Below are 24,951 nucleotides of genomic sequence, written 5' to 3'. Positions count from 1 at the left end.
CAGGTTGCAATGAGCTGGATAACACACATGCTGCACGCAGTTATGCAGCTAATGCTACAGCATTAATAAATCGCTACTTTGTAATGTGTGCTACGCTTACTTTGAAATTGTCGTGTTGACTTCATGCAGTTCTTTTGATGTAATGTCGAACAAGTTTGATAAGCGGATTGTTACTCACTTCATCATAAAAACCATGACGACTACAGCATTCATTATGAGGCGATGAACGCGTCTTGGCTCAACACGCACATTGTACACACAGTGTAAAAGTCTTTCCAAGACTTCAACTACACTCACGAGCAGAGCTCCAGTCCTTCGCCCATACTCTTTTTTGTGTGCACACTGACAAACCCAAAAACAAACTGCAACACTTTATGTGCTCAATAATTCAGCATCTAATACAGCATCTGGACTTGCAATCGAGGCATCGTTGGTATCACTGTCATCAGAGGACGATAGACTTGTTTTCCTGGCCTTTCGGCTTCGTCCCACGTTTTTAATAATGTTAAAAAAAGAAAGGTTAAAAATGTTTCAACTCACCAATGAATTAGAGCATGGGATTAGAAGTAACACCATTATTCTTGGTGCCACTTTTTGAAGTAGAAATACAAGACATTGAGATTACTTTTATCCTGAAATACGCTGAGCATAGTCTTCATTAACACCGTGGAAGCACACTAGAGCATTGAGATGTGTTACACAAAGCTCGCGCCGAGGGGAGAAAACTTTCCTTCATCACACACCTGCAAACACAGAACGTTTTGACTTAACTTGGCTGCAGGCTCTGCTTGTCTTCTTATATCGGCCAAACATGGATGGCGCGCTTGACGCACAGTGCGTCGCCTTTGCAAATTCACAATATTTTCTCGTGTTTTTGCAGCATAACTTATATTGCTTGGCATAGATTGTTATAAACTTTAAAAATTATCTGAAGCTTGTTTTTAGCATAGAACTTGGCTCATGGCTTAGCCTGCTGAACCAAGGAACGTGTTAAAAACAAAAAAGTATTAAGTTCTAACATGCAGCGATATGTCCCTGTGCCACACATCGTTTGAATTTCTTTTTGTGAACGGCTGGCTCTATGCCGGCTGTGGTTTTGTGGCAGTGTTTTTATTGTTATTATTCTATGGTGTCAATTCCTTCGAAGCATCATGTGTCTGCAAGTATTTCTTTGGCGTGTTTTACCAGGGCCAGTTCATGAAAATTCCTGCTGAATGGTCTCCTGTGGTGCCTGCGTAGCTCTTGCTGATTGCCTCGCTGTCCGCCATGTCATGGTGCTGTGTAGCTCTGGTCGATCAGTGCCCCGTCATCGAACTCCTCTGAACGTCTCCCCATCTTTCCTATCCTCATTTTCCTGTGTGATGAGTGCTTCCTTTTCTTTACCTTTCTAGTTATCTAGACATGCATACAAATGGTCACGCATACATAAAATGCTAGCTGTAGGTCATCAGATGGATATGCATGCCATACTGGTTCTTTTAGAGACATCACTGCTAGATATTAGAACAACAAAAGGCCAATGGCTGCCACCTATTAGGCCCACAGCTATTGATTGTTTCACCAAAAGAGATACACTCTCCATCTGTCCAGTATTAAACTAAAATAGATCTATTTTACCTATACGATAACAATTGGTAGCAGCTTTTACCTATACAACTCGTATTCATCTTATACATCCACTACCAACCCCATAGGAAGCCGACCTGCAACACCTACTTTACCAATACAACTTCTATTTGCCCAATAAAATACCAATATGTATGGATATTAGTTTTATTGTCCTGTTAATGACATCTATTTGAGGAATACAATTGTCACAGCTGTCACAGGCCGTGTTATTCAGCAGGGCAGACAGACTGTTCGGTACTGCTTTGTAGGTAGGTGGGCTAACACAGTCGACACTTGCCATTGGGCATCGTTTACCAAGTGCTGATCGCCTATAGCATGACGTGGCATTTGAGTATTCTGAATTGCGACTCAGTCTGCCGATTAAGGCGGGGAAGGTACGCTGAGCGGCATAACTAGGTTTCATGTTGCATGTTCGGCGTAGCTACAAGAGGCGAAAAGAAACAGCGACTGCTAGCTGCTATGAAAATAATGGCAGAAAGCTTGTCCACCACTGTTTGTTATGTTTATCGTCTGGAAGCCGTGCGCTGCACTCGGAACACACGCAATGCGATAGCGCCATCCGAAGCGAAATTCTAGTGCTACAGTGACGCCAGCCGAAGGTACAGATAGTCCAAGCATGTTGAAGTTCGAGTGAAGTGCAAGCCACGATTTATGATGTTCGTGCTTCTTTTCATAGCCAATTCTGCGAGGGTCATCAAAAATATCCCAGAACAAATAAGGGCCTACACAGGATCACCAGCAACATAAGTCCGGATCATGGGAGGCCTATATGGAGGCTCACTGAAAGTTTCAGACATCATAGTCAAACGATTCAAAAACGATCCAAACAACATGCCTAGCCGAAAAAGTGAATGACGTCACTTTCGTGCAGTGCAGGAGCCGTTTCTTGTTTAGGTGGCTCGTGCACCGCAGCAGTCTCTGCCATACACTAAATCAGGAGTATAAGGGGACATGGGATGGACATCATTTGAGGGCAGGGAAGCTATAGCGGCAAGATAGAATTTGAGAGAAACAGAAGAGGAGCATTGGCCTAAGAAGCTATACACGAAGAATATGTAGAAGCAAAATGGAGGTAGCGAATCGGAAAGCTATCAAGCAAATACTATAGGACAACAGGAACGTGTCGCGTGGACTTATCCTTGTGTATGAGTATGGTGCCAAGAGTCATTGGGGTTCAGCAATTCAAGATGACGCTTTGTGGTGAGTGATCCAAACACATCATTATTTTCGTACGAAATGTCTTGCCTCTCGCAGCTTTTGCAGCTAGAACTATAAATAATTCGCTCTTTACCTTTTCATCCAACCTTATTAGGCTAACCTTAGATATATTTACTAGTACGTATATGTGATTCCCGACTGAGTGCCACTGTCTACTTCTATACGTATTTACCAGAGTTTTAATTGCTACTCCAAAACGCCAACAAAATAGGATACAGCCTTAAAGGCACGCAGCGGCTATCTATAGACTCCGTGCACTGAGACTGGTGCGCCACCGCGCGGCCGTCAGAGACGACAAACGTTGAGAGCCCGGGCTGAACGAAACACTCCCTCAGCGTTCGCTAGCTTGCAGTTTGTCTGAATCATGAACTGCTGCGTAGTCGATTCTACCAACAGGTACATGCCGTGTCCTGCGGGAACAAAGTTTCAGAGTTTCTCTACTTGTCCCTGCTTTATTTGGCAGCGAAATAAGTGGATCACGGCTGTGGGACGTAAGTGTTTAGTTCCCATTTCCTCTGCCATCTAGCATTCTGTCGATGCTTGCTTGAATTGGTCTGAGACGCCCTCTGCAGGTCTGATGATCCTGGGTGATGTTCTTGCAGCCATAGAGCTGGTGAGAAAAGAAACGCATGCAAGAACTTTTATTTCAGATCAAGGCTGAGAGGACGTTTTAATGGACCTTATTAATCACTACCTCGCCGTGTACAGTTCGCAGTTTTGAGGAATGCAATGCGAGGTCAGTTAGTGCTTTCCTGAGTTGATGGGTCCTTCAGTGAAGAGGCGAACTAAGTTATGTAGCATTTTACCGTAAACACAAGTAGCCACCCAGCAGCGTATATGCACTCGATAGAATCAAGCTAGTTCGTCAGTTGGTTGGGTGGTTCTTATTAAGCTGGCGCAAGGCACCATGGGGGACCGGCCATGATATGGGCGGTGCCTTGTAATATAAATGATTTTGTTTATAAATCTCAAAATATTTAGCAATAGATCATTTTCTAAATAACTAATTAGCTTAATTCGCAAAAAAAGCATAATGTCGTTGAAAAATAAATTTCACTTACATAACTTTACAATTCAAGTCGTTTCATCTCGCGTAGCAAATCGCATATGGCATCCCAAACGCTCCCGTGTCTAAACCCAAGTGCTGTAGCTCCAAAGAAAATAACCGCCAGAAGTAATCAATTAAGTGCCATTTTTCGGATTTGGTTTATTCAAAATCCTTTTTCTTTGACTGTTAAACAGTCTGCATGTTAGGAAGAAATGATACAGGGCGTAGAGTATAGCAGAACTATACATGGTAAGAAACGATGCTTTGCAAAAGCCGTAGTAACGGATGTGCATGTCGGTGTTTGTTTCGGAAAGCAACATAAACAGCGCAAGAAGTTATAGTGAGTGAGAGACACGTGTCGGTGGCCGAAGTGACTGTGCCGTCGCCGTCAGCACTCAACAAGGTGAAGCGAAAGACGAAACGAGGCATGCGCCGTCCTCTCTGGACTAAATCTTCTCACGTTCTCTTTCTCACTCGCGCCTTAAGCTCTTAGCAAGAGCTGCGCGAGCGGCGAGGTAAAGACTATGATCATGATGAGCGATGATGATGCCACGACACTTTCAAGCAAAGCACTTCGTGAGACTCGGTGGCTGAAAACGAGCATGCCAGTTTCAGCAGCAAGTGGCCGTGTAGCCACCGATATTTCTAAACCCCCTGAGTATTTTGCAAGTACACAGGTAGTGGGCAAGCACCCATAATAATCTAAGCTCAAAAGAATGACAGCTTGCCGCGATAGTTATGCAGCAAGCCTCATGCATTACGCACACCTGACACACGCATTTAGCCGTCATTCCCGGTGACAGGCAGCAAAACGCTCAATAACTAAAAACTGTGGCCGCTTTCAGGAAGGTTTTCCCAATTATTTATCGCGCAAGATTGTCCCCCTGCGATATCTTTGAATTCTGCTCAAAGCACGCACTAACCCGCCGCCCGCCACTGGCACTTGTGCCACCATAGCTATCAAAGCAATTAGGCGCTGCTGTCTGCTACGACTCTCAATGTTGCGCACCCGCCACACCACTGAACCTTGATCCGCAAGGTGGCATAGCAGCGCTGGCATTTGGATGTACTCAGGAAATTGTAGAGAACACCATGGAGGGCGAAAATCTCGTCATTATTCATGCTGGGCTCAATGATGTGTTGAAGGGCAAGGATCAGAACCTTCAGAGACAGTTAGAAGATGGGATGCGTAAGCTTCGAGAAGCCTCTGGGAGTGTGCACGTTAGAAGATGGGATGTGTAAGCTTCGAGAAGCCTCTGGGAGTGTGCACGTGACCATATGCACAGTCCCAGAGGTCTGGGGGCAGTCTCGTGGGATTGAAAGGTGGGTAGTGGAGGCCAATTGTGTGATCAAGGGTATGAGCCGGCAACTCGGATACAACGTAATAGAAGTTAACCAAGATGTGTACGAGCCCGGCGCTCGCCCCTTTGCACAGGATAGCATTCACTACGGTGATGCAACGGGCAGAGAAAGGTCGGTAATAGAATGGGTTGTCAAGCCACAGCTTTTTAAGGGGGACCCAGAGCCCTGAGGCCAACAGTGTAGCCAAAGACGGTTCTAAACAGGCACAAATATTCAAGCCACACTGAGTCCGTGGGAGAAGAAATCGACGTAGGCGCAAGGGCTGAGCTAAGTCAAACGTAGGCTATATTAACATGCAGGGAGGCAGGAATAGGTTAAAGTGGGAAAAGATAGAAGAGCAGTTAAGGCAGGAGGAGCTGATGGTATATGGGGTTGTGGAGACACGTCTTCGTGACATGGAGCTACCATCTTACAATCCGGACTAAGTATGGGAATATTGCAATCGAACAGAAGGCAGCAGAAAGGGTGGTGGAATTGGTGCATTCATACATAAGAGCATGGGTTGGCAAAGAATCAAGCAGGGATGCGTGGAACATTTATGGTTAAGAGGGAAAGTAGCTTGGCCGATGACACTCCTTGGTTTGGTGTACTTGTGGACGGGAGCAAAGGCCAAAGAGGAAAACCAGGCAATGGTGGAGTGTATATCAAAGGACATTGAAAAATTAGGAGCAGAATGCGAGATAATTATACTAGGAGATATGAATGTGCACATAGAAGATATAGATAGGTATACCGACCTAACAGGCAAGATGATCATGGATATGTGTGAAAGGCATGATTTGATAATTTGCAACAGTACCGAAAAGTGTGAAGGGCGAATAACATGGGAGGTAGGAAGTCTGCAGTCGACGATAGATTACGCACTGATGTCACATAGGATGTATGATAAGCTCAGGGGAATGCACATAGATGAAGGTGGCTCCAGAAGTCTGGGTAGTGATCACAAACGTATCAAGCTAAGTTTTGGAAGAGCAGAGAAAGTGGGAAGGAGACAATATGAGCAACTACAGGAAAATTTTCATTCAAAAAGGCAAATAGAAATTTCTACTAAACAAATTGATAAAGTAATCACTGAGGATAATAAAACAGTGTGCACATACACAAATATAATTAGACTGTTTGGGCTAGAGCTTGCTAAGGCACCTGACAAGTCACCCCGAAAAAGGAGACACAAGCCCAAGAGTTGGTGGGATGAGGAAGTTAAGAGATCCATAGCAAAACGTCAGGAAGCCTCTAGGAAACACAGACATGCTAAGCAGCGGGGTGAACCAACACATGATGTTGAGAGAAAATGGGACAAAGAAATGGACAACAAGGGTGACAGAAAAATTTCAACAAAGTGCAATATGCACCTTCATAGGCAAGGATAGATCAAGTGGTGCAGTGGCTCCATTTTCACAAAGAGAGTGGGAAAGGGCTGAGAAGAGGTTTCCTAGTAGTACATCAACAGGTCCTGACGGCATCCTAATTATGCTGATAAAGGAATTGGGTCCCAAGTCAAAGCAGACTCTGAGAGACATAGTGAGCAAAGCAATAATCGATTGTAAAGTCCCTGATCAATGGATGGAAACTTAGCAGGATGAGCATGATCTATAAATCAAAAGGGGGACAAAGCTGACATAAACAACTACCGTCCTATGACAGTGACATCAGTGGTCTACAGGCTGGCGATGCAGATTATAAAGGAAGACTGCAGGCATTAATAAGAGATGCGGGGAGAACTGCAGAATGGGTTTCGGAAACACACAAGGTTCGAAGACAATCGGTTCTCAATGATGCAGTGCATCGGAATAGCAGAAAAGAGACAGAGGCCCCTGTGGCTAGCATTTTTGGATATCAAAGGAGCGTACGATACCATGGTTCAAGAGGACTTGTGGGGAATACTGGACACACTAGGTGTGGAAGATGGAGTCACTAATCTTTTAAAGGATATCTATAAAGGTAACAAGGCAGTTATAAAGTGGGAAAAACAGGTATCCAAGCCTGCAGGGGTAAAACGGGAGCTTAGGCAGGGGTGCCTTCTGTCACCCTTGTTATTTATGATGTATCTACAAGGATTAGAGGCCAAATTAGAGGTAAGTGGACTGGGCTTCAACCTCTCTTTCGTCAAACAAGGAAAACTCATTGAACAGGCACTACCAGCATTGATGTACGCAGATGATATAGTGCTAATGGCCGACAACAAGGAAGATTTGCAGAGATGGATGGGCATCTGCAGTAATGAGAGAAATAGGTTAGATTTCAGATTCGGTAAAAAGAATCAGCAGTCAAGATTTTCAATGATAATGAAGGTAGTGAGCTTAGAATACAGGAGGTCACGCTAGAGATAACAGATAAATGCAAATATCTGGGCGTATGAATAAGCAATGGGACCGAGTACCTAAGGGAACACGAAATATATGTAACGACTAGAGTTATCAGGAATGCCGCAGGAATGAAAAATAGGGCACTGTGGAATTACAATAGGTGTGATATTGTGACAGAAATATGGAAAGGGGTCAGGGTTCCTGGTCTGACGTTCGGCAATGCGGTCTTGTGCATGAGATCAGAAGTTCAAGCAAGATTAGAAATTAAGCAAAATGGAATAGGTAGGCTTGCCTGAGGAGCTCACGGAAATACACCAAATCGGGGAGTACAAGGTGGTATGGGATGGACATCATTTGAGCAGGGAAGCTAGCAGCAAGATAAAATTTGAGAAGCAATTGAGAGAAATGGGGGAGGAGCGTTGGTCTAGACATGTATTCAGCTACTTGTACATGAAGAATGTCGATACAAAATGGAGGAAGCGAACCAGAAAATTGACTGGTAAATACTTAGAAAACAGCAGGGGGCCAAACCAAAAAGAATTATCAGTTAATAAGAAGGTGAAGGAAGCCAAGACCGATATGTGGAGAATTGGCATGATTAAGAAGTCTGCACTAGAGGTCTATCGAACTTTTAAGCAGAAAATTGCCAAGGAAAGGGTCTATGATAATACTCGGGGTAGTTCTCTACTGTTTGAGGCCAAGACGGGAGTATTGCGAACGAAGACATATCGGGCCAAATACGAAGGGGTAGACGCGGTATGCAGTGCATGTGGAGAGGAGGAGGAAACTGCCGAACACATTATAATGTTCTGTAAAGGGCTTCACCCTATATACAGTTCAGCATGATAGCGCAGAGTTTTTCAAAGCACTGGGGTTTAGAGACAGGGAGGGCAAACTAGACCTTAAGCGGGTAGACTTAACTAGAAGAAGGTTCTCTGATTGGTGGCTAAAGTCAAGGCACGAGTGAAAATTAAACCCTTCACTGCAAAGTGCCAGTCCTCAACTTCACTATTTAAAGGGGAAAAAAAGATAAACCTAGTGGTTAGTTTACTACGTATTACGGCTAGGGGGCGTTAGCCGCCGCCCGATCTAGAGAAAAAAAAAAAGACAAGAAAGGACACTCCGCGAAACCTCGCCTCAGGAAGTGCGTCATGATACGTAACAAACCAAACGTCAAAGAACGCAAGCGCAAAAAAAAAAAACAATTATAATCAATGCAACAAAATTGTTTTTACAAAATAATAATTATACGCCCAAATCTGGTATGTTTTTTATACATAAAAACAATTTATTCAACACACCTTACGCGTTTATTTTTCTTGAGCTGTACTGTCATAAACACCATCCAACCAGCGACAAGCCCATGCATGACTGACAGCGGGAAGCTTTCGTCGCTTTCGTCAACGTCGGCTGCGTCGGCGTTTTCGTGCGTGAGATAACCAAGGAGGATATAAAAACCTGCAAGTTTTTTATATCCTCCTTGGAGATAACAGGTGAGGCACGTTTTCAGGCAAGGTTACAGGCAAGGTTCCTTTTGGCGTTGCATAAGTTTGTTGCCAGACTTTGGGGTGGCTGTTGCCAGACTGCCTCATACAAAAACGCCACAACTACAAAAGAAAACTTTTTAGCCAAATTCAGCGGCAATTCGGCAACAATCATTTTTCCAATCTGGCAACCACTTATGCAACGCCAAAAGGAATCTTGCCTTGTTTCTTACGTGGCGTCTCATTCACGCAGTTGTAACCTTTTTTTGAAGCTTGTAAGGACGGGGAGGTTCGCTAAAAAGAAAGTTTGCGGCTCTATGCGGCGGCTAGACGGGAACATTGTGCAACGTATGTAGTATAGCAAAGACGGCACGGCGTCAAGCCGAGGCGACGCGTGCTGCGTCTGCCACGGACGTGAGCGTCTGTGCGCTATGCATAGCTGGGCAGCTAGGTCATAGGCTCGGTGCAAAATATTGAGGAGCGTTCGCTGGGCCTCGCATGCTTCACGACGCGTTTCCCGAAGGCTCGGAACACGAATAATTCTTGGTGTGCCGGAGGCAAATCTGGACTAGCGAAGTGGCCATCTTCGTTTCTTCGGTAGCCTTGTGCCACTAGTGCAAGCTGCTCACAAATTTTTTTGACGTTTCCAATATAATTTTACCGCACGAATTTCAACTACTATTTTTCTTCCCAATGTACTGCTGATACTGCGTACGCACGAAGGTGTTCTAAAGTTCCCAGGCCGCGATACCATTGCATTGCAAGGGATAGCGGCCTGGAAACTTCTGAAGATCTTTGTACGTGGTCTTGACGTCTATCTTTGTAAGTCAGAGTTTTATGGGTCAGAGATGTATCACTGGTTTTGTATTGCGCATCGATTAGCTAATCATTCAAAGGGGTTTGCTGGTACACTTATGACGTGCACATATCTTTTTCGTAATTTGACAGCGAAGCATCCACTTACTAACATTTTCAGACCGCGCTGATGCCATGCCGTCCGGCGGTCCAAGCTACGGCAGCTACTGCTGTGTATCGTAGTGCTTCAACAATGGCAGAACCCACAAGAAGCCTGGGACGAGTTTCTTCCGCATACCACGGGACGGCAGGTGTGTTAAAGCTTTTGTATGGTTTGCATGTCTTTAGGCTTACTGTTCGTACTTGCTCAGTGAGGGTAACAATAAAAAATCACTATTCAAGCACTTCCCCTTTCAGCTGATAGTTCATTGCCAATGCAGGATGAAAGCATGGATGCAGTATGCTGGACACGACGATCTCCTGAGTAAGCCGGCCAGCCTATTGTACGCAACGTACAGGGTTTGTAGAGACCATTTTACTGTTCAAAGTTTCATGGACCCTGGGCACACAAGGCTTACAAGAATGGCTGTTCCCAGTGTGCAACCAGCTGCACCTTGTAAGTGATTGACTGAAACTCAAATATGGGCAATAGCAGCGACTTGTATTGATGTTGTAGGCCCGTGTACTCAGATTTGGGTGCATGTTAAAGAACCCCAGGTGGTCAAAATTTCCGGAGCCCTCCACTACGGCGTCTCTCATAATCATATGGTGGTTTTGGGACGTTAAACCCCACAAATCAATCAATCAATCAAGCCACTTGTATTGAATCAGTGGCGACAATTAACCGCGAAGATCTTTGTAGCCGATGGAGAAACCTCACTATAGAAGTAACACTTGCAAAGTCTTAAATTTTGTGAATTGTGGGCTATTACCTTCCTAATAGCAGCTTTACATTTCTGTCGTTTTTTGATGCTCTTGACCTGCGCAACTTGTTTTGAAAGACTTTAAACTATTTCACGTTATCTTCAAGCCTGAGTGCACATGTACATATACCTTGCATCAGTGAAAGCTGGCACTGTTGATAATTCCAAAAATCACAAATTACATGTTTCCTAGTTGGTGCCTTCTCTTTTCTTCCACGTTCGACCAATTTATGCTGCAACGAGCAAGGTTGCGTAAAAACAGAGGTTATTATTCGAGAAACGTTAGCTGCAACAAGCTGGTACAGGCAGGAACCCGGCAAGCACGAGCCACACAGGGACGTCAGCGTCTTCTTTCACGCTGGCACAGAGCTGGCGCCACTATACTTCGGTACAATTACTCCTCGCGCAGAAAAGAGCCAACCTGGCGACCTAGGGAAAGGAAACGACAAGGGGGTCATAGCACGGTTTGAGGTGTGATACGTGTACTGTTTCACGCCCACGGCAGCGTTGGTCCGAAGGTGGATCAATGGGCTCAACTTCATAGTTGACAGGAGATGTTTGCTGCACCACATGGTAGGGGCCATGGTATTTCGACGAAAGCTTCGGGGAAAGACCGGGAGGGGTAGACGGGACCCAGAGCCAAACCAGCATTCCTGGGTTATAGTCTACAGTAGACGCAGAGGAATTGTGGTCAGTTTTCTGGCGCCATTGGTCTTGTGCGGTAAATGAGCGAGCGAGTTGACGACACTCTCGGGCTTAAGCAGCTGCTTCGGAAACAGGCGTCGCTTCGGAAACGTCAGGCCTGTAAGGGAGAATGGTGTCCATGGAGCATGATGGCTCACGTCCGTACAGGAGGAAGAAAGAAAAGCCAGTGGTTGTTTGCCGCGCAGAGTTGCACGCATACGTGACAAAAGGGAGCACTTGATCCCAATTGGTGTGGTCGTCAGAAGCGTACATGGCAAGCATATCTCCAAGGGTACGGTTAAAGCGTTCCGTCATGCCATTGGTTTGAGGATGGTATGCCGAGGATTTCCGATGGACAGTGTGACATGCCTTGAGCAGCTCGTCGACGGCGTTCGAGAGAAACACGCGTCCACGGTCACTCAGTAATTCACGAGGTGCATCGTGTCGCAAAATGAGATGGTGAAGAAGAAAGGACGCAACGTCTTTCGCAGTGGTAGCAGGCAGCGCAGATGTTTCAGCGTAGCGTGTCAAATGATCGACGGCGACGATAATCCACCGGTTGCCTCGAAGAGAGTTGGGTAGAGGACCATAAATATTAATTCCGACGCGGTCGAATGGTCTCGCTGGGAAGGTTAAGGGTTGCAAAGGGCTAGCAGTGCTGTGAGAAGGCGTCTTGCGTCGTTGACACGTGGTGCATGACCGAACGTACTGGCGAACGTGCCGATACATGCCGCGCCAGTAGTATCTTAGACGAAGGCGAGAGTAAGTCTTAAATACTCCAGCGTGACCACACTGGGGGTCATCGTGAAAGACAGCGCAGATGTCCGAACGCAAATGACGAGGGATGACAAGGAGCCACCTACGGCCATCCGTCACGTAATTGCGGCGATACAACAAGCCTTCATGGACAGCAAAGTGTCTTGCTTGATGAGAGAGGGAGCGTGAAGTCGTTTCTGACGAACCGTGAGAGAGGACGTCGAGCAAAGAATTGATCCAAGGATCCTTGCGCTGTTCGGATGGCATGTCAGTGATGCTCAACGATGACGAATCGCAAATGGCAGTTGATAAGCAGGCAAGGTCAGGAGGCAGTGGAGAACGGGATAGTGCATCGGCGTCTGAATGTCTGCGTCTTGAGCGATAAACAACACGGATATCGTATTCCTGATGGCGTAAAGCCCAACGCGCGAGGCGGCCAGTATGATCTTTTATGGACGCTAACCAGCATAAGGTATGGTGATCTGTGACAACATCAAACTGGCGTCCGTAAAGGTAAGTGCGAAATTTTCCTATAGCCCAAATGATAGCCAAGCACTCCTTTTCCGTGACGGAATAGTTGGACTCTGCCTTCGTTAGGGTACGGCTGGCATAGGCGACAACGTACTCGTCGCAGCCATCCTTGCGTTGAGCGAGAATGGCACCGAGGCCGACACCGCTTGCATCCGTGTGAATTTCAGTGGGTGCCTTGGGATCAAAGTGGCGGAGAATCGGCGGAGACGTGAGTAGCCGGCGCAGCGCCGTGAATGCGTCATCGCAGTGGGAATTCCAGCCAGAGAGGTCCGCGCTATGGGAGAGAAGCTGAGTCAGGGGAGCAATTATAGAGGCGAAATTGCGAATGAAACGCCGAAAATAGGAACACAAGCCTACAAAACTACGAAGCTCCTTTAGGGTGGTAGGCTTGGGGTACTCGGCAACGGCACGCAGTTTGGCAGGGTCTGGCGATATTCCTTCTTTTGAAACGACGTGGCCGAGAATTGTGAGTTTGCGGGCGCCAAAACGACATTTATTGAAGTTTAGTTGCAACCCGGCTGCCGTAAGGCACTGGAGAACTTGTTCCAGACGGGAAAGATGAGTTTCGAAATTCGCCGAGAATACAACTATGTCGTCTAAATAGCAAAGACAGATGTGCCATTTAAGTCCCCTGAGGACACTCTCCATCATTCTTTCAAAAGTCGCAGGCGCATTGCAAAGACCGAAGGGCATTACATTAAATTCATATAAGCTATCAGGGGTCACAAACGCCGTTTTTGGACGGTCTGGTTCAGCCATTGGCACTTGCCAATATCCAGAGTGCAGATCCAGTGAAGAGAAAAACTCCGCACCTTGAAGGCAATCCAAGGCGTCATCAATGCGTGGCAGGGGATAAACATCCTTGCGTGTGATGTTGTTTAGTCAACGATCATCATCATCATCATCATCAGCCTGACTACGTCCACTGCAGGACAAAGGCCTCTCCAATGTTCCGCCAGTTAACCCGGTCCTGTGCTTGCTGCTGCCAATTTATACCCGCAAACTTCTTAATCTCATCTGCCCGCCTAACCTTCTGTCTCCCCCTAACCCGCTTCCCTTCTCTGGGAATCCAGTCAGTTACCCTTAATGACCAGCGGTTATCCTGTCTACGCGCTACATGCCCTGCCCACGTCCATTTCTTCTTCTTGATTTCAGCTATGATATGCTTAACCCCCGTTTGTTCCCTAATCCACTCTGCTCTCTTCTTGTCTCTTAAGGTTACACCTACCATTTTTCTTTCCATTGCTCGCTGCGTCGTCCTCAATTTAAGCTGAACCCTCTTTGTAAGTCTCCAGGTTTCTGCTCCGTAGCTAAGTACCGGCAAGATACAGCTGTTATATACCTTCCTCTTGAGGGATAGTTGCAATCTACCTGTCATAATTTGAGAGTGCTTGCCGAATGTGCTCCACCCCATTCTTATTCTTCTAGTTACTTCAATCTCGTGGTTCGGCTCTGCGGTTATTACCTGCCCTAAGTAGACATAGTCTTTTACAACTTCAAGTGCACTATTACCTATCTCGAAGCGCTGCTCCTTGCCGAGGTTGTTGTACATTACTTTCGTTTTCTGCAGATTAATTTTAAAACCCACCTTTCTGCTCTCCTTGTCTAACTCCGTAATCATGAGTTGCAATTCGTCGTTCGAGTTACTCAGCAATGCAATGTCATCGGCGAAGCGCAGGTTACTAAGGTATTCTCCATTGACTCTTATCCCTAACTGTTCCCATTCTAGGCTTCTGAAAACCTCCTGTAAGCACGCGGTAAATAGCATTGGAGAGATTGTGTCCCCTGCCTTACACCCTTCCTGATAGGTATTCTATTGCTTTATTTATGAAGCACTATGGTAGCAGTTGATCCCCTGTAGATTTCTTCAAGGATGTTTATATATACTACATGACGGCTGATATTTCTACTGAATCAAACGCCTTCTCGTAATCCATAAAGGCTATGTATAGTGGCTGGCTATATTCTGAGCATTTCTCTATTACCTGATTGATGGTATGAATGTGGTCAATTGTTGAGTAGCCTGTTCGAAATCCTGCTTGTTCCTTTGGTTGATTGAATTCTAATGTTTTCTTTACTCTGTTAGCAATTACCTTTGTAAATAGCTTGTATGCTACAGAGAGCAAGCTGATCGGCCTGTAATTCTTCAAGTCCTTGTCATCTCCTTTCTTATGTATTAAGATGATGTTAGCGTTCTTCCAAGACTCTGGTACTCTTCCCGTCAGGAAACACCTCGTAAACAGGGTGGCTAGTTTTTCTAACACAATCTGTCCTCCATCTTTCAGCAGATCTGATGTTACCTGATCCTCACCAGCAGCTTTGCCCCTTTGCATGCTCTCCAAAGCTTTTCTGACTTCTTCTATCATTACTGGTGGGGTGTAATCTGGGTTACTGCTAGTTTTTATAATATTAAGGTCGTGGTTGTCTCGGCTACTGTACAGATCTCTGTAAAATTCCTCCGCTATTTTAACTATCCTATTCATATTGGTAGTTATTTTGCCTTCTTTGTCCCTTAGTGCATACATCCGACTTTTGCCTATCCCAAGTTTCCTCTTCAATGCTTTGACACTTCCTCCGTTTTTCAGAGCGTGTTCAATTCTCTCCATGTTATACCTTCTTACATCGCATACCTTACGTCTATTAATCAACTTCGAAAGCTCTGCCAGTTCTATTTTGTCTGTTGTACTTGACACTTTCATGATTTGATGCTTCTTAATTAGGTTCTTCGTTTCCTGGGAAAGCTTGCCAGTGTCCTGTCTAACTACCCTGCCTCCAACTTCCACTGCACACTCCGTAATGATACTCGTCAGATTATCATTCACTGTATCTACGCTAAGGTTGGTTTCCTCACTAAGAGCCGAGTACCTGTTCTGCAGCGACACTCTGAATTCCTGTACTTTCCCTCTCAGTGCTAGCTGATTGATTGGCTTCTTGCGTATTAGTTTCTGTAGTTCTTTCTTCAAGTCTAGGCGAATTCGAGACCGTACCATTCTATGGTCACTGCATCGTACCTTGCCAATCACTTCCACATCCTGCACGATTCCAGGGTGTGCACTCATTATAAAGTCTATTTCGTTCTTATTTTCGCCATTAGGGCTCCTCCATGTCCACTTGCGGTTTTCTCGTTTTCGGTAGAAGGTATTCAAAATCCGTAAATTATTGCGTTCTGCGAATTCTACAAGTAGCTCTCCTCTGGCGTTTCTAGTACCGATGCCATAATCTCCTACTGCCCGGTCTCCAGCCTGCTTCTTCCCTACCTTTGCATTAAAGTCGCCCATCACTATAGTATACTGTGTTTTTACCTTACTCATTGCCGATTCCACGTCTTCATAGAAGCTTTCAACTGAAGCGTCATCATGGCTGGATGTAGGCGCGTAAGCCTGTACTACCTTCATCTTGTATCTTTTATTCAGTTTAATTACGATACCAACCACCTTTTCATTAATGCTATAGTATTCCTCTATGTTACCAGCTATGTTTCTGTGAATTAGGAACCCCACTCCCAGTTCTCTTCTGTCTGCCAAGCCCCTGTAGCAAAGGACGTGCCCATTCTGTAGCACCGTATAGGCCACATCTGTCTTCCTAACCTAACTGAGCCCTATTATATCCCATTTAACACCCTCTAGCTCCTCGAATAGTACAGCTAGACTTCCCTCACTAGATAAGGTTCTAGCGTTAAACGTTGCCAAGTTCAGGTTCCAATGGCGGCCTGTCCAGATCCAGAGATTCTTATCACCCTCTGCTGCGTTGCAGATCTGACCGCCGCCGTGGTCAGTTGCTTCGCAGCTGCTGGGGACTGAGGGCCGTGAGTTATTTGACGTAAGCATGTGGGAGGTAGTGGCCAGATACTGCACCAGGGTGGCCAATCCTTCTCTGGTGAGGGAGTGCGTTCTCGGCGGTGTTTGCCGGTGAGGCCGCACCCCAGGCCTCTTAATGCAGTTCCATCAACACGCGGATTTTTTTTTTAATCCGGTTGGGAACTGCGCGGTACCGGGATTTGAACCACGGACCTCTTGCATGCGAGGCGGATGCTCTAACCACTACGCCATCGCCGCACTAGTCGACGATACTCCACGCAAAACCTGATGGAGTCATCCTTTTTTCGCACGAGGACCACTGGCGAAGCCCAAGGACTGTGTGAGTGCTGAATAACACCACGTTGCAGCATCTCGTCGATGTGTTGAGTGATGACGTCACGCTCAGCCTGCGAGATGTGGTAGGGGCGCTGACGAAGTGGAGTATGATGACCAGTGTCGATATGGTGGGCGACAACTGATGTGCGTCCCAAGGGAGGTTGTCCGTGGTCGAAGGAGGCGCGGAAACGGTCAAGTGGTTGAATGAGCTGATTGCGCTGGCCTTGCGTAAGGCCGGTGTCTACGCTGCGCAACAGAACATCTTCGTCAGGTAGTGAGGGCGCGGTGGCAGCTGTGACAGCATCCACAGACATCGGTGTCGTATCAGAACGGGCATCAAAAGGAAAGATGTCATCATAACTGTCAAGACTCCCAATACATTCGCCATGCAATAAGGTAGCGAGACAAAAGAACGGATTGCACACGTACACGGCACTGGAGCCATCGGCAAGTGTTATGACGGCAAACGGGACGACAAGGTTCCGGCGACGAGCGCATTCTTGTGACGGCATGAAGAGGGCAGTTGAATCAGAAACGGAGTTGCACAAAATAGATACCACGGCGACCGAAAAAGCAGAAATGACGACGTCAGCGGCGACGATCACCTTTTTGGGTGAGCGAGGGAGATCTATGAATGTCGTGCTGAATGAAAACAAAACGAGTTGATAGCACGAGCGCAGTCGACAACCGCATGATTAGCGGAAAGAAAGTTCCATCCCAGGATGATTTCATGAGACGCATGCGGAAGGACGACAAATTCAACGATGTAAAGCACTCCTTGAATCGCAACACGAGCAGTGCATGTGGGAGAAGGTTGGACGTGTTGCGAACTCGCTGTGCGTAAAGAAATTTCAACCAGTGGAGTCGTCACTTTGTTCAGTTTGTGGCATAACACTTCACTGATTATACAAATAACGGCACCTGTGTCGACAAGAGCAGTGTTGGCGAAACCGTCCACAAACACGGCAATCTTGTTAGGGGGCGAAAGATGAGGCCTTGGAAATTTCGTCGGTGGCGCAGCTCTTGCCTCAGGAACTGCGACTGTTAGTTTTCCTCCTGGGCGTGGTTGGAACGGCGAAGCATGGGGGAAGGAGACCGAAGACGGGGTAAAGGAGATTGAAGTCGGCTGAAGTCTGGTCGACGTGAGCGGGGGTCATGTGAATCAGGTGTCACATGCGATTCTGATTGCCGAGGTATGTTGCCGGAATGCTGAACATCATTAAAATTGAATCCACGGCGACGACAGTAGCGCGCGACATGTCCTGGAATACCACAGTTGTAGCAGACGGGCCGGTTATCCGGAGTACGCCAAGAGTTTACAGGTGCTCGAGGTGGTGGAAAGGGCCGATTAACCGGATAAACCGAAACTGGTGACCTGTAGTAGTTGGTGGCTGGACTGTATGAAGGGAGCGGCGGTTGGGCAGGAGGTCGGCGGACGGCTTCTGCATAAGTCAGCGGTGCAGCCACTGATATTGGGGACGCGGGCGAAGGGAGAGCCTCGGCAACTTGCGTCTGAATAGCACGGCAAAGTGAGTGGTCCAGTGTTGTGGGGGTCTCGTTGATGGTGGCGACAAGAGAGAGCTGTCGAGCAACTTCCTCCCGGATGTACTGTTGAATTTGAGGCATTAACACGCTGTAGTCGGGGCCACTGCTTTTGCACTCCAAAGCCGAAATATCACCTGTTTGCGTATTAGCGCGACGTGTAGAAATTCGTTGCTTGCGCAGCTCATCGAAACTTTGACATAGCTGAATCACGGCCGCGACGGTCTGTGGGTCTTTGGCCACAAGCATATGAAAAGCGTCGTCATCAATGCCTTTCATTATATTCTTTATTCTGTCAGCCTCTGTCATCTTCGCATCAACTCCCCTACAGAGGCTGATCACATCCTCAATGTAGCTCGTGAAGCTCTCACCATTTCGCTGAAATCGTCCCCGCAGGCCCAGTTCAGCACGAAGCTTACGCATGGCTGGACGACCGAAAAACGAGGTGATGGCCTCTTTGAAAACCGACCAGGTGGGGATGTCGGCTTGGTGGTTGGTGAACCATAGGTTGGCCAAATCCGTCAAGTAGAAGATGACGTGAGTCAGCTTCGCAGGGTCATCCCACTTGTTAATCGCGCTGGCATGCTCGTACTCTGCCAGCCAGTCCTCGACATCTTGATCTTCAGTGCCGTTGTATACTGGTGGGTAACGCAGACGAAGTACACCAGAACACATGACAGGTGGCAGCGTGGAAGAGGGGGATCGACGTGCTCGGTCATCGCGGACTGAGATGGTAGCTTACGGCTGCGGAGCTCCAGGACGTTACCCAGCACGTTTCCACCAAATGCAACGAGCAAGGTTGCGTAAAAACAGAGGTTATTATTCAAGAAACGTTAGCCGCAACAAGCTGATGCTGATGCTGATGACCTCTGATGGATGGCGCTTACCCACAAAGGGGGATGGGCCAAGAACCGGGCGGCAGGATACTTAAATGAAACTAAACTGAAAATGAAGCCAATCTGAAAAAGTTGCTTAAAATAATACTATTAAAAAACAAAAATGTTTGCTGAGCAAGCGGTCAAACCATATTTTGTTTTTGAAAGACATAACTACGAATTATAAACTAAAGATCTGAAAAGGTAGTGGTTCACTAGCATGGTAATCTTTTAGTTGCGTTGATGTAATCAAACACAGCGGAGCATACATCCCTGTGGCAGTAACCAAATGAAGTTCCGCCAAGTGATAAAATTACTGGTAGATTTACTTGTATTCCTAGCTTTTGTAATGGGGCTACTAAAAATCTTTTTCTTTGATAAGAATAGCGATGACAGAATAAAAAGAAATGTTCAATTGTTTCAATTTCGTTGCACCAAATGCATAGCGGTAACGCCTTGAGCTGAGCTTTATTAAGGTAATAATTTAGTTGTGGAACTGCACAGCGCAATCTGGTATAAGTGACCTCTAACTGGCGAGATACACACCACTGTTTATTCCAGCAATAGCTCAAATGCTTGAAATCTTTGAATTTATCCATATTACCTTTTCCCCATTGCAGGCAAGCATTTCGGAACCTTAGCGCGGTTACGTAAGCCGTATCTGGCAAAACTGGGATGGTGGGCCCACCCAGGGATACTGCTGCTGAAGAGTCCGCCATTTCGTTCGAATATAATCCGCGGTGGCCTGGTACCCATAGCAAATGCAGTTTTTTTTACGTTTTTCGGTACTAAATGCCGAAACGTATTCATCAGCTCTGAATTTACTGCCGCAGAAAGTGCATTACAAACTGATAACGAATCTGTAATTATAACTGCTAATGATTCGCTTGAGGGTAATTTGCGTAGGGCAAGAACAATGGCCAATAATTCATGGCAACAAGCTGGTACAGGCAGGAACCCGGCAAGCACGAGCCACACACGGACGTCAACGTCTTCTTTCACGCTGGCACAGAGCTGGCGCCACTATGCTTCGGTACAATGCGTTTGAAAGAGCTGTTTAAGTTTCCCCATGCTACAAGCTTTGTAACTTGTACCAACTGCACATATATGCAGGTTCTCTGAGCGTCGCTTCAAATAGTGACTGTGACATGACTGCAGAAGCTGCACTGCAAGGTGCGGATGAGCTTCAGTTTGTGTTCTTTCTTACGACACATTGTCGTAATTTCATTTCTTTAGGACCTGCGGTAGAGGCTTCAAAAAGCGGCTCCCACACATTGAGGTGCCCCGATGAGCAGGGTGCGTTCAGTGTCGAGATTTCTTTTTTTTACCCACATTGACTGTTGACCAAAGCTCTGCAGGTGGCAGCTCCCTTGTAGCTGGTGAAAGAATTTCTGCTGACTTCGTCTTGCCGGAGAAAACCTTAACCAGTCGTTCAGCTGTCACAAAAGGAACTTGTGTGACCGGTAAGTTGTATGTTCACTTCAACACCAGAGTGGATTGATATAGAGACTTCCGCAGGCCGCTCGCAAGATTGTTCCGACAGCACTGTCCGAGGCACTGAACAAGCTTCACAAGACCCTCCAGAAGACGTCTCTGCCAACAGCTCCACGCCTGAGTGCCCTAGAGAGAATGGTGACTATGCTTTCATTGCAGCTGTTTTTAATGTGCTATTTTATGTTTAGGACATTCTGAGGAAACTATCCTCAAAAGGACACTACGTGTGCACTTACAAAATGTAAGGGCGGGCTCTCAGTGATTTTCATTTTTTTTGTGCATTGTCAACATTGTGAATGGTTTGTTTTTAGGTAGTGGAATCAAAAACTTTGCATCACAGAAAGTTGTGCACCTTGGGTCTGAAAGAGCGAGGAAAGTGCTCGTATGGGATTAGTTGTTCTTCGCTTTTACATCCATTTTTTGTTTATTGCAGTGCGTTCCTGGGTGCCAGCGACAATGTCTCCACCAATGAAGTACAAGCAAACCATTAAACATCTGCAAGCCAAAGTAGCAGCACAGCGGAAGACTATCAAAAGACTGTAGAGACAGCCTAACCAAGCACCGTCATCGACTTCAAAGGCCCTTGGAGTTATCCGACCGCACATCACCGAGGAAGTTTTTAAACTTCTTTCTGCACATGTTCGCTTGAGGCCCAAACGCTAGGGCAAGCGGTTTCCCGTGTGGTTCAAGAAATTCGCTCTTCACCTAAACTTCCGAGGTCCGCGAGCATACCAATTTCTGGCTCCATATTTTTCGTTGCCCTCCCGGCGTTCATTAAGGAGGTGGCTAGCTAATGTAAAGATGACTCCAGGCATAATTCCAGGAATCCTTTCTTCCATTGCAACAAATACTCAAGCTTGGAATGAACGGGACCGAGTGTGCACTTTAGTTTTTGACAAAATAGCACTCAAAAAGAATTTGTACTATGATGCTGCAAGAGACGTTGTCCAGGGTTTTACAGATGATGGCACTCATCGTACTTCAACCATTGCTGATCGAGCACTGGTTTTTCTTCTTGTTGGTGTTTCGAGAAAGTGGGTTCAACCAGTTGCTTTTACTATAGGGCACACATCAACACCATCATCTGTTATGCATAACTTGCTGGTGTCACTCATTTTGAAGTTAGGAGCATTAATATTGCTGTGAAAGCAGTCATTTGCGACCAGGGCAGTTCAAATGTAAGTCTCGCTAACCAACTAAGAGTGACTGTAGCAAAGCCTTTTTTGTGAAGTTAATGGTGAGCGGGTGTATTACATTTTTGATGTTCCGCATTTAATTAAAACAACGTGCAATAATGTCCAAGCACACAAGTTATACATTGGGGATGACATCGTTAACTGGTCGCACATTGTAAGCCTTTACCGATCCTCACATGAGTTGCGGTTGCGATTGGCTCCAAAGTTGACTGAACGGCACGTTCATCAGAAACCTTTTTCTAATATGAAGGTCAGCAGAGCAACTCAGGTCCTCAGTGCAAGTTTCGATTGCTATCACGGCAATGGTGTATGCGAAGGTGCTGCCTGCCTCGTCCATCACAACAGCTCAATTTTGTGATCGTATGGACAGGATTTTCGATGCCTTGAACAGCTCGAGTAAAAAAAGAACTTCGCAAAAGCTGCGGCATGCAATCATGAAAAATGGTTCAGAGCTGATTAATTTCCTCCGAGGCCAGCTTCCCTGGATTGCATCATGGCAGTTTGTTGGCAGACGTCAACCACAAACCATCGTAGGTTGGCAAATTACAATTCAGGCTATTTGTCAACTATGGGACGACCTCTCCAAAAATTACAATTTTGAATACCTGTTAACACGCAGGCTTCAACAGGCTCCTCTGGAGAACATATTTGGCCACATTAGGCAAAAACAGGGTTGCAACACCAACCCCAATGTAGCACAATTTATTTGTGGCCTGAAGCACATCTGCATAAGAAAACTCTTCAAGCTGTCAGAATACAAAAATGTCCAGGAAGATGAATGTGACCTCCTCCAGGAGCAGCTCTCGCCGTTCTCCCTCACCAGTGCGTCTCTTGTGGATAATGACGAGTGTGCATAGCCACAGCCTGACGACTTTCCCGCTCTAGACGATCTCTCTGAACTTGCGACCAACATTCACTCCCATATTATCGATGACTGCGCTGCATATTATGTAGCTGGTTTTCTCATCAAACACTTCCTTCGGAATGCATGTGACGGTTGCAGTTGTTCACAGTTACTGAAAGACGACAGTGAGACGCTTAAGGGTACCCACCAGTATTTCACAATGCTCAATACATACCACGTCCCCGGCAAACTTTTTGGGAATCTCACTGTGCCATCAGAAGCAGCTTTTGCATACGTACAACAACTTGAATCTCACTTTCTTGCCATGATTGAGGCCACTGCACATCACCTGAAAGTGTGCGATGTTTTGTATCACCATCTGTCAAGTGTTAGCGATTTTCATTTCTGCTCTGCTGGGTGTCGCGCGAAGTTTCTGAAAATGTTTTGCCGGGTTCGTTTATGTTGGCATGTGCGTTTTGTGAACAGAAACTTAGATAGGGTTACGTTCCAGTCTTCAATCTCAGGCATACAGCTTGACAAGTTCAAAGGTTAGCAATTAGCGGCGGGTTTACACTAAAGTATTCGAATTGAGCTGAATCCTGCAATAGCTTTGTTATGTTATTACTTCGTTACAGCAGACTTCATTATGGTCTTATATGCTTATATTCAGTTCAACTGGACTAACCACTCCTTCGTTGCATACATTGTTTTGGTTACCCGCTATGAGGAGTAGGGACACTGTGTATTCGCTCGAAGTGATTCGCATAACCTTAAAAAGAATGTTGAGTATCGTGTCTGTATTTTTGTAGCAAATGCGGGCGAACTGTACACTTTACTGTGGGTCGCTTGGTCACTTTGTATGCTTTATCTCTCCAGCTCAAATGATATATCGATAACAAAACCGCTTGTTGAAATGTCTTCGAGCGGGTAAGGAACACAGTATGAAGTGGGCACGGTTCACGTTATCACGCTTTTCGTATTTTAGCTTCTCATCAACCTCCTCATCTCGCCTATCAAAATTTTCAAAAGAATACCCAAACTTGTAGCGTTTGATGGGGCTGCGGACGCTGCCATTTTATTTTTATATAGCTTGTGAGTGATAACGTACGATGTAGAGCCTTTGTGAAAAATAATGAGCCAAAGTGGTTTCCTTCTGCTATTTATTAGTCCTGTAATACCGCTCTCGTAGCACCAATTAAGGTCCACAATTCTGGATAAGTGATGACTACAATCTATTTTAGCTCGCAAGCGTCGCAGCAACACCCAGACGCAAATCACTTGAGATCTTAAGTTTTTGATGAAGGCAATGCGTAAGAAGAGCCACAAGACCTGCCAGTGTTGTTGCATAAAGTTTGTCTTTCACGTAGTGAGCAAGCTGCAAAGCCCTACCTTTCTGAAGACAAGCAGGCATCAAGTCTGTTTTTTTTTTTTTTTGGGCTAGCTGTTCTTAAGCACAGCCAGCACACTGCACCTTTGCCTTTCTGCTATATTGTGTCGTGTGGTTTCTGTGCGCTCTTTTTTTTTCTATGCATTATTTCGGTTAACCCCAGGCGTGATTCGCGACTTCATTGCTGTGTATATGTCACTTCTTCCTTCATCAGCATTGTGTGCTGTGTTTTTACCATAGATCCTTACCCACCGGCCCGGTGTGTCATACTTCACCAGCTTCTCGGCTTCTGCCAACTCTAGCGATGTGTGCGTTGTCTGTGTTCCCTCTGTATTTGTTCCAATTTATTTGTAAGGCGAGACGCATTTGTTGTCTACCTTTGTCATATTGTGCTTTTTATATTCTCAGACTCTTCCTTGCTTTTGAATAAAACATTGCGGATACTCTGTCTCTTTGACTGATATATACATTGAGCACTTGTTCCAAAAGAAAAACACAAGCGCGATGAATAAAACCGTAGTGAATTATCATTACCTGCATCTCTTTTTATTGTAACTTAATTGAAATAAAAATTACGTCACGACCAATTCGCACGAACCACTGAACAAAACAAAATAGGGAATCGCTAAATCAAAACAACCTACAAAAACTATCCATTTGGGCGATGAAAAGTGGTCTGAAATCATGAACTTTCGTCATAGCCAAATGTCGGTTACGCAAAGTAATTCAAAATTTGCCCCTGTG

At 45.9% G+C, this 24,951-nt stretch overlaps 2 protein-coding genes and 1 long non-coding RNA gene across 9 annotated transcripts in view; 2 read left to right on the top strand and 1 right to left on the bottom strand.

Annotated features, from left to right (window-relative positions):
• LOC119174039 (E3 ubiquitin-protein ligase SHPRH) overlaps positions 1 to 1,765 on the top strand; it is a 394,742-nt gene extending 392,977 nt beyond the window's left edge. For all 5 annotated transcript variants that reach the window (XM_075894712.1, XM_075894713.1, XM_075894715.1 and 2 more), the window contains one exon: positions 1,189 to 1,765. In XM_075894712.1, the coding sequence (XP_075750827.1) occupies positions 1,189 to 1,201 (13 nt within the window). In that variant the 3' untranslated portion in view covers positions 1,202 to 1,765. The remainder of the gene's footprint in view (positions 1 to 1,188) is intronic.
• Positions 1,760 to 9,050, bottom strand: LOC119175116 (uncharacterized). Its single transcript, XR_005110244.2, has 2 exons — positions 8,865 to 9,050; positions 1,760 to 3,457 (listed from the first exon to the last, which is right to left on the bottom strand). It is a non-coding gene; the product is annotated as an uncharacterized LOC119175116 (long non-coding RNA).
• A 37-nt stretch (positions 9,051 to 9,087) lies between these two features.
• Positions 9,088 to 24,650, top strand: LOC142817642 (uncharacterized). Of its 3 annotated transcripts, none has more exons than XM_075894719.1 (6): positions 9,088 to 9,395; positions 10,024 to 10,458; positions 20,400 to 20,582; positions 20,645 to 20,749; positions 20,805 to 20,918; positions 21,214 to 24,650. In XM_075894719.1, exons 2-6 carry the CDS (start codon positions 10,284 to 10,286, stop codon positions 21,321 to 21,323), a joined length of 687 nt encoding a protein of 228 aa, XP_075750834.1. In that variant the 5' UTR covers positions 9,088 to 9,395; positions 10,024 to 10,283; the 3' UTR covers positions 21,324 to 24,650. The 3 variants fall into 3 exon arrangements, with proteins under 3 accessions (XP_075750834.1, XP_075750833.1, XP_075750835.1); XM_075894718.1 differs by having other exon boundaries at positions 9,089 to 10,153; positions 10,283 to 10,458; XM_075894720.1 differs by having other exon boundaries at positions 9,093 to 10,458; positions 20,400 to 20,459; positions 20,523 to 20,582.
• Positions 24,651 to 24,951: the final 301 nt, after the last annotated feature.

The sequence above is a fragment of the Rhipicephalus microplus genome, chromosome 5 (genome assembly GCF_043290135.1).
Source record: "Rhipicephalus microplus isolate Deutch F79 chromosome 5, USDA_Rmic, whole genome shotgun sequence".
Lineage (NCBI taxonomy): Eukaryota > Metazoa > Arthropoda > Arachnida > Ixodida > Ixodidae > Rhipicephalus > Rhipicephalus microplus.
Note: the sequence above shows the minus strand (reverse complement) of the source record. Positions and strands in the feature narration are given on the sequence as shown.